Source organism: Capra hircus, chromosome 19 (assembly GCF_001704415.2).
Source record: "Capra hircus breed San Clemente chromosome 19, ASM170441v1, whole genome shotgun sequence".
Classification (NCBI taxonomy): domain Eukaryota; kingdom Metazoa; phylum Chordata; class Mammalia; order Artiodactyla; family Bovidae; genus Capra; species Capra hircus.
The window spans coordinates 30985346-31001324 of record NC_030826.1 but is presented as its reverse complement, the minus strand read 5'-3'; the positions used below and the strand labels follow the sequence as shown (position 1 = coordinate 31001324).

Here is a 15979-nt window from a genome sequence, read left to right as displayed (position 1 = left end):
CCTGCCTCATCCTGGTTGTTTTTTTTAATGGCTACACAGATCAGAGAATGATGATGGCAACATTTAAACAAGTCCTGTACCGACGGTGTAATGGTCACAAGACAGGGTCTGTGCCTGTGGACCGAGTGATGCTCGTAAGAAAGGATTTGCTGTGGAGGAGACACTGAGGGCCTTGTGGGCACACGGATTTCAAGGGCATCGGTGTTGAAGGGGTAAAACCTCAATGAGTGAGTTTTTGCTTGTGTAGATGTTGTTGGAGTCCAGAAACTAAGAGAAGAAAAGAATCAAGAAATTAAAAGGAAGCTACCAAAAGAAAAAAAGGAAGGAAGAAATGGGTTATACCTTCATGTCAAAAATGAGAGTGATAATCTATAATCAAAGGCAGGTGAATAGAAGAAGTTAATGGACTACAACCCACAACAGATTCCAAATTATTTCCTTATTCCTAAAGAAATTTTCTATGACAAAAGGAAAAGCTGAGGGCTTGGTAGACACAGGGCACCGTGCTGATTAATTTTACCCTAATGCCAACCTGTTCCTGAGATATTACTTGCTCTCTTACCCATCCTCTGCTCACCCTCACTTCACTTAGAAGGATATTGAGACTTTGAAGGATCCAACTGCCCACATGTCTAGAAAAGCCACCATTCTCTGGTGGACAAAGATCCAGGCTGAAAGAACCACTAAGTATTCCAGGGACTACTGTGTTAGTCGCTCAGCTGTGTCCAACTCTTCGTGACTCCATGGACTGTAGCCCACCAGGCTCCTCTGTCCATGGAATTCTCCAGGCAAGGATACTGGAGTGGGCTGTCAATCCTTTCTCCAGGGGAGCTTCCCCACCCAGGGATCGAAACTGCCTCTTCTCTGTCTCCTGCATTGTAGGTGGAATCTTTAACACCTGGTCCCTGAGCCACCAGGGACCATTAGTGCCCAGGTAAAGAGATCCTAGCAAGCTTCACCCTGACCAGTGGCTTTCCAGGTCAAAGGGAAGCTATTAGAATACACCTCCTCCTGATTCTGGAGTGCCGAAAGATGCTTAAGAGTTAAAGAAGGGGACACAGAATGTTCCAGGGTTTGCAAGCAGTCGATCTGACTTGTCTGAGATGACTGTTCTCTCCAAAATTATCTTGGGCAGAAGCAGCACAATTTGTAGGATGACTCAGAGACAAAAAGTCTCATTCTAATATCCACTCTGCTTCCCAAACATACACACACACGCTCACACACAGCCCCATCTCTGAGAACTGCTGTCTACTATCCTCTAATCCAGGCACACTTGTTCCCTGGGGCTCAGCAGTTCTCAGTGGTGATTCTGGACCAACAACGGGGCCATAATAACAGCAGCTTCTGTTTCTTTACTATGTACTTAAGTCAAGCACCGTGCTAAGCATTTACGTGAATGATCTCACGGAATTCTCAAGCAACCCTACTAGGTAGGGATTCACTGTTACTACCATCTTACAAGTGAAGAAACCAAGGCTTATAGAGGTAACTGACTTGCTCTCTGTCAGGCAAAATTTGGAAACAGCAGAGCTGGGCTTCAAGCTCAGAGAGTCATATCCCAGCCCTTAAACTCAGAACCATCAACCTAAATTGGTTCTGTAAAGAACAGCAGAGATTTGGGACCTCCCTGGTGGTCCAGTGGTTAAGAATCCGCCTTCCATTGCAGGGCGTGTAGGTTTGATCCTTGATCAGGGAACTAAGATCCCACGTGCCTTGGAGCCAAAATACCAAAACATAAAACAGAAGCAATACTGTAACAAATTAAATAAAGATTTTAAAAGAAAAGACTAGGAAAGATTCAACTTGGCTCGATGCGTCGGGCAACTCCTGTGCCTAAAATACTCACGGGCCATCCGGTTGTGACACATCTATTTTCAGCGCTGTCTTCACGTGGCAGGCCCCATTAGAGGCATTAAGGATGCAGCCGTGATGGAAGATGAGATCCCTGCTCCCACGGAGCTCACATACCAGGACTGGGAACGGACACGGGAGAAGATGAAGGAGCACAGCGATTTCAGAGAACACCACATGCTAGGAAGAACGTGGAATCGGGGGGTGTGACTGGGGAAAGGAGCAAACACATCAGATGGTGAGAGAAGCTGCACCGAGAAGGTGGCATCTGAGCTGAGAATCAGACAGTAAGATGTTGCTGGCCTGGCTAGTCGCAGTAGCCAGGACGTGGAAGCAATCTAAAAGTCTATCAATAGATGATGGATCAGGACGTGGTTCATATATACAAAGGAATACCAATCAGCCATAAAGAGGAAAATAACAACATTTGCAGCACCATGGATGGACCTAGAGTTTATCACTTAAGTGAAGTCAGACAGGGGAAGACAAATACCATATGCTATCACTTAAATGTGGAATCTAAAAGAGGACACAAATGAGCCCATAGGAAATAAAAACAGACTTGTGGACGCAGAGAATGCACTGGTGGTTGACAAGGGGGATGACTGTCAGGCTCCCCTTGCCGAAATCCCCAATACACACTGAACCACTTCCACAGACACTCTGCAAAGCGGTAAACATTTTCTTTGTACCACACATCAGTGGTTCCTGCTGGGAAAGTTTAGAAAGAAGAAACCAGGGTTGGGAGGAGAAAATGGAATGATCGATGGAACAAGCAGAGCGGTCTGGTCTTGCAGTGTGAGCTGGGAGGACGCATCAGAAGAGCCAAGAGAGGCGAGGCCAACAGAGTTGGGGGGCTCAGGGAGACCACCAGGAAGAGACGTTAACAAGAACTCCCGGTCAGAGAAAATCAGACAGACACCAGACACATTGATCATCAACTCAAGGGGGAAAGAAACCCCCTAGACTGCCCCTCCCCTGGAACAAAGCCAAGTGAACACTTAAGAATATCTTTTTGGGGGGCTTCCCAGGTGGCTCAGTGGTAAAGAATCTGTCTGCCAATGCAGGAGATGCAGGAGACGCAGGTTAGACTCCTGGGTTGGGAAGACCCCCTGGAGTAGGAAATGGCAACCCAGTATTCCTGCCCGGGAAACCCCAAGGACAGAGGAGCCTGGTGGGTGACAGTCCATGAAGTCTCAAAGAGCAACTGAGCACAGTAGACAAACAGAAAATAAACTAATACTAGTTAAGATTTTCTTTTGAAAAAAGGAAGAATATCTGTTCATCTCTGCTGAATCTGAGGGAGGTGGGGGTCAAGAGGGAAGTGAGCCTTCAGGATCACCACCCCAAGGACTGTCCAGTGGAGCTGCATGATGCAATGCCTTCAGCACTACTGCAGGTTCTGGACGGAGACCCTGGAGCCCTGTTACATCAAGTTATCTTTACTGCATTACTGCAGCAAAAATGGTCTTCATAAGAGCCTTTACAGGTCCCTTGTAACTCCCAAAACCACAGTGTAATTTTTTTTCCCATGTGATCTTAAGATACTATGGAGGCAAATGGAATCTGTAGATGAGCAGCAGGGGCAAGGGAAAGGTGGCAGCCTCCTTAGCAGTGGGATCTAAGCCCATCCTGCTCTCCTTGGGGTCTGCCCCAGTCTGGGGAGAACAAGGATGGGGACCACATCTTAGTGAGGGCAGAGGTGGTTCAGGCAGGGCTATGAGTCTCAAACACTGGCCGGGCGGTCAGCAGGCAAATTCCACCTCCCCTGGGGCCAGGAGGGCACTTACGGAGCGCTTGTCAGCCTCGGCCCCTTGCTGGCCCTGCAGACATGCCGTGAGCTTCTTGTGTGTGCTGTGGGAGACCTGCTTCACTAGCTCCAGCCGCTTCTCTACCTGCAGACAGAGCAGGGGGCGGGACCCATGGGTGAGGCAAGGTCAGAAGTGGGGTCATTGGTCTGGATAATCCAAGGACAAGACTGACCCCTGTTTCTGCAGAGACAGCATCCAATGCGGGAGAGAAAAGGAGGGGATCACAGACTTGGAGACACTTTGCTAACCGTGTGGTGAAATGCCTTCCCATGTCCCCTGGAAAGTCCCACTGAGGCTGCTGTGCACCATGCAGGGTGCTATTGTAAAGAGAAAAAGCTGCATCTCGATGGACTGGGAGAGGAGCAGTGGAGAGTATGAACAACACCGGGAAGGGCTCGGCTGCAAAAGGGAAGATGTCTTTGACATCTACGAGTTATGGGCCAGTGACAACCTTACCTGAAGAAGGTCTTCACTCAGAACTTCAGTCTTCTCAGCCCTAAAGGGAAAATGGAGACACATATCAGTTAAAAAACAAAATCAGGAATATGGTCTCATAATTATTCCCACCCTTCCCACTTATCGAGTGATTGTTATACATCTGTGCACATTCTCTCACATTCTTCTCCATTTGTGGTTTATTACAGGATATTGAACCCAGTTTCCTGTGCTACACAGCAGGACCTTGTTGTCTCTCCATCCTGGATATACTAGCTTGCATCACCAGCAATGATTTCCAACAAGAGAAAATGTAGGCCGTACTGGGATTGACAAGGAACATCAAGTAACCAGCATTTCCAGCAAAAACATAGGCTCTGAGGGGTCTCCTGCTACTGTGTGGAAACCTGGATGAAGCACAACAAACACACCTTTTTCTGCCTCCAGGTATTCTTTTTTCAATTAATAGAATTAAGTAGGTTCCTCCACCCATTCCCTTTGGTCTCCCCTAAGCAAGCAAACATGGCAGAGATTGATCAAGAGCAAAGACAGAGAAAGCGCTGAGTCCTCGGTGACAAAGGCAAGCGTCACCACTGAGATCTGGCCACTAGTATGATGCACCCCCCCAGAAAGTGGGGAGCTGAAACCAGAGGTTAACACTTTCGGGGAAAGAACCTAGATGCTGGCTGGAGTGTCCCAACCTGTTAGCAATCCCTGTCTCAGCATCAGAGGAAAATGCAGATCTTCCTGGAGCAAAGCACAAAGAGACATACTCAAAAAAAAAAAAAAAAAAATCAAAATATAAACTAACCCACAGAAAAGAAAGAAAAAGAATGCAAAGCAATTACAAAAAAAAAAAAAAGAACAGACATAATACAAAAAAATTAAATGGCAGGCTTAATCCTTAACATATTCATAATTGTATTAAATGCAAATGGCCTAATAGATATGCCAATTAAAAGACAGAGCGACAAGAGTGGACTGAAACAAATCACGTGGGCCACAAGAATCTCACTTCAAATACGATATGGGTAGGCTGAAAGTAAAAGGACAGGAAAAGATATCATGCAACATTGATCAGAAGAAAGCAAAAGTGGCAGTATTAATAGCAGATAAAGTAGTCAGAATAAAGAAAATGACCAGAAATACAGAGGAGAATATAGTGATAAAAGCATCAATCACAAGAAGACATAGCATCGTGAATGTGTACGCACTAAACTACAAAGCTGCAAAATATGAGAAGGAAAGTATAAACGCACGCAGAGATGTCAATATTTCTTCTCTCAACAACCGACAGACCAGCTGGGAAAAAAACATCAGCAAGAGTATATATGAACATAATTCCAGGGCCTTCCCTGGTAGCTCAGTCAGTCAGAATCTGTCTGTAGTGCAGGAGACCCAGGTTCGATCCCTGGGTCAGGAAGATCTGGAGAAGGAAATGGCAAACCACTCCAGTATGGGCTTCCCTGATAGCTCAGTTGGTAAAGAATCTGCCTGGAATGCAGGAGACCCTGGTTCGATTCCTGGGTCTGGAAGATCTGCTGGAGAAGGGATAGGCTATCCACTCCAGTATTCTTGGGCTTCCCTTGTGGCTCCCGCCTGCAATGCAGGAGACCTGGGTTCATTCCCTGGGTTGGGGAGGAGGGAAAGGCTACCCACTTCAGTATTCTGGCCTGGAGAATTCCATGGACTGTATAGTCCATGCGGTCACAAAGAGTCAGACACGACTGAGCGACTTTCACTTTTCTTTCACTCCAGTATACTTGCCTGGAAAATCCCATGGACAGAGGAGTCTGGCAGGCTACAGTCCACAGGTTACAAGAGTCGGACACAACTTAAGAGACTAAACCACAACTGCCACAAAAGAATGTGACATTTATAGAAGAACACTCCAACCAACATCATCAGAATATTCTTTTCCAGTACGTATACCAAGATACACAACATCTGGGTTCATAACATTACTAGCCTGAAAGAACTGAAATCATATACAGTATATTCTCCTGTCACTAACAGAAGAATAAGAAGCAAATATCCAAACACTCAGACACTAAACAGAATGCTTCTAAATAATTCCTGGAACAGAGGAAGTCTCAAAGGAAAAAAACTAACGAACTGAATAAAAATGAAAATGCAATGTATCAAAATGGCAGACACAGCCAAAGCAGTGCTGGGAGGAAACTTTATAGCACTAAAATCATACATTAGAAAAGAGAAACGTTTTCAAATGAGCAACCTCTAGTGCAACAACTTATAAAAGAAGACCAAAAATAAGCCCAGAGCAAGCAGAAGGAATGAAATCATAAAGGGCAGAAATAAAGAAGTCTGAAACAAAATCATAACAGAGAAAACCAAGAAACAAAGAGCTGGTTCTTTGAGAATACAGTTGAAAAAACCTCTAGCACAACTGAAAACAGGAAGAAAGAGAAGACAGAATAGGAATGAAACAGGAAATATCACTACAAAATCCTGTAGATTTCAAAAGGTTGTCTTTGAACAATTAACCACATACCTGTAAATTTGACAAGTTACATGAAATGAACTAATGTACTTAAAAACAAATTACAACACACTCAATATGAAAGAAATAATCTAAATAGCCCTGTAACTATTAAGAAATTGAACTTGTACTATTAAAAATCTTGGGAAAAAAATTCAGATCCAGAGATTTCACAAGAGAACTTCACGAAATATTTAAAGAAGAATTAGCACTGATTCTACATAATCTCTTCCAGAATACAGAAGAGGAGGAAACACTTCCCAATTGATTTTATGAAGCTAGTATTCCTTTGATACCAAAACCAGACAAAAAACAGTTAAAAAAAAAAAAGCTAACTATAAACCAGTATTCCTCACGATATAGATGCCTTGATCCAAGTTTGTACTCAACACTCATTCAATATAGTGCTAGAAGTTTTACTTAGGGCAATAAAGGAAATTAAAAAAAACATATAGATATGAAAGAAACAAATTAAAATGTCCCTATTTGCAGATGACATGTTTGTTTATATAGAAAATACCAAGAAATCTACCAAGAAAAAAAAAAATTCCTACAGCCAATGAATTCAGCAAGGTTACAGGACATAAAGTAAGCAAACAAAAATAAATTTAATTTCTATATACTAGCAGTGAATATATATTAGGATTAAAAATAAAATACTATTAACAACTACTTTGAAAAACAAAATACTTAGGAATAAATTTTTAAATACATAGGCACAGAAAGTACATGTTGAAAACTAAAAAAATACTTATGAAAGAAATAAAAAATCTACATCAAGGGAGAAATACTGTGTTTGTGGACTGGAACACTCAACACAATAAAGATATCAATATTCACAAAATTAGTTATGATTAAATACAATCCCAATCAAAATTCCAAAAGGACTTGTTATAGATACAATCTAAAATCAATACGAGACTAGGAAGGGGGTAGAATAAACAAGACAATTTTTAGAAAGACTGAATTTGCAGTACTCATTCCATTTTAAGACCTATTATAAAACTAACGAATCAAAAGAATATGGTAGTGAAAGGACAGAAACACAGATCAATGGGACAGAATAAGGAAAATGGATCTAGATAGATATAAGCAACTGATTTCTGACAAAGATGTAAAGAGGAAGAAGAGTCCTTTTAACAAACTATGCTGGTACAACTGAACATTCATATTAAAAAATATGAACTTTGTCCCATACATCATATCATATATAAAAATTCATAAAGGTTCACAGACCTAAATACAAAACTATAAAACTTTTGAAGAAAACATGAGAAAATATCTTTGACCTTGGGGTTAGGTGATGAGTTCTTAGAAATATCAAAAGCATGATCCATGAAAGAAAAAAAAAAGGATACATTAGACTTCATTTAAATTAAAAGCTTCTGCTCTGTGAAAGGCACTTCTAAAAAATGAAAAGGAAATCCACTGAAACAAGAAATATTTAAGTATTTGTAGTTCACATAAAAGAACTGTATCCAGAATATATGCAGAACTCTCAAATTCAACAGTAAAAATATCCTGTTACAAAATGGGCAAAAATATCCAAACATAAACGTTTTTACATTTATTTTTTAGTTGAAGGGTAATTGCTTTACAGAATTTTTGAACAGAAACTTTATCAAAGAAGATGAATAAATGGCAAATAAGCACAAGAAAAATTGTTCAACATCAGTATCCACTAGGAAAATGCAAATTAATACCCAAATGAGATAACACAATTGATATAACAAAACAACAACAAAAAGTGCAAAACCCTGACTATATCAAGTTCTGGAGAAGATGTGGAATAACTGGAATTCTTACACACAGCTGAGGGCGGGGCAATGGAAGATGGAACAGTCACTGGGGAAAACAGCTTGGTAGTTTTATGAACTTGAACATCCACTTGCCACATGACCTAGCAATCCCACTCTATAGAAATGAAATTTATATTCCCCACTAAAAAACCCTCATAAATGTTCATAGACACTTAATGCATAACAAGCAAACATCCTAAATGTCCTTCATCGGGTGAGTGGATTAATAACAGAATACACTCAACAATTTGTAAAATACTCAGTCAATCCTAAAGGAAACCAACCTTGAATATAATTGGAAGGACTGATGATGAAGCTCTAATACTTTGGTCACCTGATGTGAAGAGACTCAATGGAAAAGACCCCAATGCTGGGAAAAGTGAGTGAAAGTCGCTCAGTCGTGTCCAGCTCTTTGCAACCCCATGGACAATACAGTCCATGGAATTCTCCAGGCCCAGAATACTGGAGTGGGTAGCCTATCGCTTCTCCAGTGGATCTTCCCAGCCCAGAAACTGAACCAGGGTCTCCTAAATTGCAGGTGGATTCTTCACCAACTGAGATATGAGGGAAGCTGAATGGGAAAGCTGCTGGGAAAGGCTGACGGCAAAAGGAGAAGGCGGCAGCAAAGGGTGAGATGGTTAGATAGCATCACCAACTCAATGGACATGAATTTGAGCAAACTCCAGGAGATAGTGAAGGGTAAGGAAGCCTGGTGTCCTGCAGTTTACAGTGTTGCAAAGAGTCAGATACAACTTAGCTACTGACCAACAACAAACACTCAACAATAAGTAGGAAGGGTCTATTGACACAAGTGACCATATGGATAGGTGTTTAAAGACATTATGCTCAGTGAGAGAGGCCACATGCCCTTATCTGGTACCCACACGAAACATCTTTTAACAGAACAATGCCTATTACAATAATATTTTAGTAATCATTGTTTTGCTAAAATATTTTCTAATATTTTCTACTGCGTTCACTATATTAATTTCACTATCACTAATGGGTTCAGTTCAGTTCACTTTCTCAGTCGTGTCCGATTCTTTGCAATCCCATGGACTGCAGCATGCCAGGCCTCCCATTGTCCATCACCAACTCCCAGAGTTTACTCAAATTCATGTCCATTGAGTCGGTAATGTTATCCAACCATCTCATCCTCTGTTGTCCCCTTCTCCTCCTGCCTTCCATCTTTCCCAGCATCAGGATCTTTTCAAATGAGTCAGTTCTTTGCATCTGGTGGCCAAAGTACTGGAGTTTCAGCTTCAGCATCAGTCCTTCCAATGAATGCTCAGGACTGATTTCCTTTAGGATGGACTAGTTGTATCTCCTTGCTGTCCAAGGGACTCTCAAGAGTCTTCTCCAGCACCACACTTCAAAAGCATCATTCATCAATGCTCAGCTTTCTTTATAGTCCAACTCTCACATCCATACATGACTACTAGAAAAATCATATCTTTGAGTAGATGGACATTTGTTGGCAAAGTAATGTCTCTGCTTTTTAATAAGCTGTCTAGATTGGTTGTAACTTTTCTTCCAAGGAGTAAGCATCTTTTAATATCATGGCTGCAGTCACCATCTGTAGTGATTTTGGAGCCCCCCAAAATAAAGTCTGTCACTGTTTCCAGGAAGTGATGGGACCAGATGCCATGATCTTAGTTTCCTGAATGTTGAGTTTTAAGCCAACTTTTTCACTCTCCTCTTTCACCTTCGTCAAGAGGCTTTTTAGTTCTTCTTTGCTTTCTGCCATAAGGGTGGTACCATCTGAATATCTGAGGTTATTGATATTTCTCCCCGCAACCTTGATTCCAGCTTGTACTTCTTCCAGCCCAGCATTTCTCATGATACACTCTGCACAGAAGTTAAATAAGCAGGGTGACAATATACAGACTTGATATACTCCTTTTCCGATTTGGAACCAGTCTGTTGTTCCATGTCCAGTTCTAAATGTTGCTTCCTGACCTGCATATAGATTTCTCAAGAGGCAGGTCAGGTGGTCTGGTATTCCCATCTCTTCCAGAATTTTCCACAGTTTGTCATCCACACAGTAGAAGGCTTTGGCATAGTCAATAAAGCAGAAGTAGATGATTTTCTGGAACTCTCTTGCTTTTTCAATGATCCAGCAGATGTTGGCAATTTCATCTCTGGTTCCTCTGCCTTTTCTAAATCCAGCTTGAACACCTAGAAGTTCACGGTTCATGTACTGTTGAAGCCTGGCTCGGAGAATTTTGAGCATTACTTTGCTAACATGTGAGAGCAAAGTAATGTGCAATTGTGCGGTAGTTTGAGCATTCTTTGGCATTGCCTTTCTTAGGGACTGGAATGAAAACTGACCTTTTCCAGTTCTGTGGCCACTGCTGAGTTTTCCAAATTTGCTGGCATACTGAGTAGAGCATTTTCACAGCATAATCTTTTAGGATTTGAAATAGCTCAACTGGAATTCCATCACCTCCACTAGCTTTGTTCGTAGTGATGCTTCCTAAGGCCCACCTGACTTCACATTCCAGGATGTCTGGCTCTAGGTGAGTGATCACACCACCATGATTATCTGGATCGTGAAGATCTTTTTTGTATAGTTCTTCTGTGTATTCTTGCCACCTCTTCTTAATATCTTCTGCTTCTGTTAGGTCCATATCATTTCTGTCATACCAACTATGGGTTGGGATTCTGCATTTTAAAAATGCTGTCCTAGAGAAACCCCTGAGCATTTATCAGGAGACATTTTCAAAACATTCAGCAGATTTTTCTTTTCTTTTTTTGGTTAAACAAAAAATTAGGGGGAAAAAGGTCATCAAGAAGAGAATTTTTAAAATGGCATATATTTACATAATGTTATACCATATGTTAATACATTAATAAAAATAGTTAAATAAAATTTACCCAAAACAACATTGATGAATCTAATAAGTACTGTGATTGGGGAAAAACAAAAGACTACTTTGATATGATTTTCATAAGGCTCAAACCTAAAAACTACAAAACGACATATTGTTACAGGATGAATACACATGTAATCAAATGAAAAACAATGCATTTCAGATGGTGGTTATCTCTAGAAAAGGAAGAGGGGTGGGATTTGAAAAGGATAAACAGGTAGCTCCAACACAATTGTTAGTGTTCTGGTTCTGAATTTATACAGTACATTCATAGCTTTAACATGGTTCAGAATATGTATATGAAAATACAGGTAATCTATGTCTCAAACAAAAGATAATATAAAAAATAAGCCCCAAGTATTAAGCATAAACTTGCATAAATGGTTCCTTGCATAAATGATTTATATACATATATAGTTATACACACACACATATATTTAAGGCAGAATATAGGGAATCTAATGAGTATTTTTTGTTTTATAGTCTTCTGGGATTATAGGACTCATTTACGCAAGTTTATATACATACATTGGAGAAGGGGATGGCAACCCACTCCAGCATTCTTGCCTGGACAATCCCATGGACAGAGGAGCCTGGCGGACTACAGTCCATGGGGTCACAAAGAGTCGGACATGACAAAGTGACTTTCACTTCACTTCATATATACATATGTTTTCTATATAATAAATATATAATACATGCAATATACATAAACTGTGACATTATAAACATTTTCTTTAAAGATATTACTACTTTTTCTTTAAGAGTAAGAGTTGAGTTTTAGGGCATCTTGATTGCTAGCTAATTATTCACAGTTCAACTGCACATAAAATAAAATTATCAATCAAAACAATATAACTATATAATTGATAAGGCAGCAACAAACTCCTTTAAAAGAAAAGGATCTTGTGCTGGAGACAAATTTTGCTCTTCAAGTGTGGGGTCACACACTTATTCGGAAATCAAAAGGATTTAAGAAACTCCTAGAATGTTTTGCTGACCTGGGAAGACTGATCAATACTGAATTGATTGGAGGTCGCTTAGCCCGACTGTCCACTCGCCGGAGACTTCCTCCATTACACACAAAGCACTTCAACACAGCACTCAAGACTGACCCAAGCAAGGTGGTGGGCTCAAAGGTGATGCTAATTTTAGGAAGCCTGGTAATTTTGGTTTCATCTTTGTAAATGAAAGAGCATTGCTCACTTCTAAGACAATGAACACTACTGTTTTCAGAGGGTGAGTCATTCTACAGAGTGATAGGCACTGTGTAGGTGACACCTGAGTACAAGTCACGTATTTTTATTTTTTACACCAAGAGACTAATGCAAATCAGAGCCTTGGGCAAATGGATCTAAAAATGGTGTACTGTTCTCCTTAGGGGCTTAGGAGAATAATCACCACCACCCACAAAAATCCTGACTGTCGCCAGTGTCACACTGGAGCTTGTCAGGTCACAGAATGTGTTCCATGAAAAAATAGTTATTAGACACTCCAAAGAAAAGCGCTCTGTGGAAAAAATGTTAGGAAACACTGAAGGTTATGTTATCCATTAACAGAGTCTTATTAAAGTATTAAAGGCTCTGAGACATCCTGTAGGAAATTAAATGGCTTAGCCAACTCGTCATTTCCCAAATCTATAAAAATATAGTTCACATAACACCAGTTTGCAACCACATCCTGAGTGAGGAGTATGACAGTGAAGGAAACATTCACTACGGACATGCTGGAGATCTTACCTGACATGCTGCCTTAGAGTTCCAGCCTCATCACAGAAAGACACTTAGTGACAAGAGAGCCAAGCAATGATTCTCAGCTGTCATTACAGAAGTCTCAGAGCGAAGCTGCCTTTAAAGCAGAGATAGTCTCATTACAGGAATTCCTTGGTGGCTCAGTGGAAAAGATTCTCTGGAGGAGGAAATGGCAACCCATTCTTCCCGCAAAATCCCATGAGCAGAGGAGCCGGCTGGCTGCAGTCCATGGGGTCTCAAGGAGTCGGTCACCACTGAGCACACAAGCACTGGGCTATGGGGGTCCCTACCAGTCCAGTACCTGAACCTGCAGTGGCTCAGAAGAGGAAGAATAGTGTCCAGACAACAGGAGCTTGCAAACAGATGAGTGGAGGTATGGATTCGTGATTGGTTGTTTGCTTATCAAAGATGTGCTTGCAGGCAAACTGTCTGCTCTCTCCAGGAATCAGCCAGGCCTGGGAGGGGCAGTCTCTCCTGAGACAGTTCAGTTCAGTCGCTCAGTCATGTCCGACTCTTTGCGACCCCATGAATCGCAGCATGCCAGGCCTCCCTGTCCATCACCAACTCCCGGAGTTCACTCAAACTTACATCCATCGAGTCGGTGATGCCATCCAGCCATCTCATCCTCTGTCGTCCCCTTCTCCTCCTGCCCCCAATCCCTCCAGCATCAGAGTCTTTTCCAATCAGTCAACTCTTCGCATGAGGTGGCCAAAGTACTGGAGTTTCAGCTTTCACATCATTCCTTCCAAAGAAATCCCAGGGCTGATCTCCTTCAGAATGGACTGGTTGGATCTCCTTGCAGTCCAAGGGACTCTCAGGAGTCTTCTCCAACACCACAGTTCAAAAGCATCAATTCTTTGGCGCTCAGCTTTCTTCACAGTCCAACTCTCACATCCATACATGACCACTGGAAAAACCATAGCCTTGACTAGATGGACCTTTGTTGACAAAGTTATGTCTCTGCTTTGCAATATGCTATCTAGGTTGGTCATAACTTTTCTTCCAAGGAGTAAGCGTCTTTTAATTTCATGGCTGCAGTCACCATCTGCAGTGATTTTGGAGCCCCAAAAAATAAAGTCTGATACTGTTTCCACTCTTTCCCTATCTATTTCCCATGAAGTGATGGGACCAGATCTTAGTTTCCTGAATGTTGAGCTTTAAGCCAACTTTTTCACTCTCCTCTTTCACCTTCATCAAGAGGCTTTTTAGTTCCTCTTCACTTTCCACCATAAGGGTTGTATCATCTGCATATCTGAGGTTATTGATATTTCTCCCAGCAATCTTGGTTCCAGCTTGTGCTTCCTCCAGCCCAGCGTTTCTCATGATGTATTCTGCATAGAAGTTAAATAAGCAGGGTGACAATATACAGCCTTGACGTACTCCTTTTCCTATTTGGAACCAGTCTGTTGTTCCATGTCCAGTTCTAACTGTTGCTTCCTGACCTGCATATAGGTTTCTCAAGAGGCTCCTGAGACAATGAGACTTCAAATGCCCAATCATGAAGTATACAGAAAACATAGTGAAGACAGTCACTTTTTTTTAAAGGCAGATGTTATTATCTTCAATTTTTTTTAATTAAGTCTACTCTAAATTAAGTCATCATCTTAGTATAATATGAAGCCCCTGGTGGCTCAGATGGTAAAGAATCCGCCTACAATGCAGGAGACCTGGGTCCAGTCCCTGGGTCAGGAAGATCCCCTAGAGAAGGGAATGGCTATCCACTCCAGTATTCTTGCCTGGAAAACCCAATGGTCAGCGGAGCCTGGTGGGCTGCAGTCCATAGGGTCACAAAGAGTTAGATACGACTTAGTGACTAACAGTACTAATATGCCAGCATAGTCCTGGACCCACGGTATCAGCATTGCTCCTGCTAGCATTCAGCTGGTGTTCTTTGAGAACTGTTACATCTGTAGATGTATTCTTGATGAATCTGCAGAGAGAGAGATGTATTCCACGTCCACTTTCTCCTGCACCATCCTGACTCCCTCCTCCTGGAGGGCTTCTTAAAGCAGATCGCTGGAGCTCATTCCCAGAAGTTCTGACTCAGAAGGTCTGGTTGGGACTGGAGAATTGGCATTTCTAACAAGTTTGAAAGTAATGCTGATACTGTGGGTCCAGGACTATGCTTTGGTGTATTATATTGTTAGTCGCTAAGTTGTATCTGACTCTCTTGGACCCTATGAACCGCAGCACGCCAGGCTTCCCTGTCCTGCACTATCTCCCAGAGTTTACTCAAACTCATGTCCATTGAGTCAGTGATGCCATCCGACCATCTTATCCTCTATTGCCCCCGTTCTCCTCTAGAACATCCTGCTGAATCAACAAATTTATCTTCTCAAGGTCCCCAAACTGCCCCCATCTTCCACACCCAGGCATCTCCCACTCTTCATACCGATCCCCGCCATCCCTGCCTGCCTGATACACTCTATGCTGCAGGCACATCTAACTTTCCCTTGTTCACCAAACAAGCGCCCCTGGGACATCTATCATGCTCAGCAACGGAAAGCACTTAGACACAGCACGTGCTCTATAAACACTCATTAAAATGCAGTGCCATCTTTGATACAATCGGGCACAGTGGCTTTCCCTACTCAAACTTGCTCATTTTGTCATACTCTGCTAACTGGCTCTCTCCTAAAGGCCATCCCCACCTCTGCTGCTTTGCCATCTCTCACCAAAGAAGGTGGGAGGCCAAAACCGTCCCAGTTTCTCCTGAAATTAGGAATACCCATGTGTCCTGGTTCTAGGCTCTAAGACAGAAGCAGACGTATGCTTCAGAGTCATCTGGAAAAGCTCTACTTTCCTGATAAGAATGAAGAGGACACAGCTGTCAGGCTCTTTGTCCTCTTCCTGCTTTGAATGAAGATATGATGGCAGGAGTGGCAGCAGCTGTTTTGTAATCGTGGAGAACTGTCAGAACTGCAGAGATGCTGGCTTGACATGACCGAATCACTGA

General features: G+C 42.1%; 1 protein-coding gene across 3 annotated transcripts in view; it reads right to left on the bottom strand.

The window, feature by feature from the left end:
• The window catches only part of ARHGAP44 (Rho GTPase activating protein 44), a 117327-nt gene that overhangs the window by 47754 nt on the left and 53594 nt on the right, over nt 1–15979 (bottom strand). For all 3 annotated transcript variants that reach the window (XM_018064675.1, XM_018064677.1, XM_018064678.1), the window contains exons 2-3: nt 4122–4161; nt 3645–3749 (exon numbers count right to left, since the gene is read on the bottom strand). In XM_018064675.1, the coding sequence (XP_017920164.1) occupies nt 3645–3749; nt 4122–4161 (145 nt within the window). The remainder of the gene's footprint in view (nt 1–3644; nt 3750–4121; nt 4162–15979) is intronic.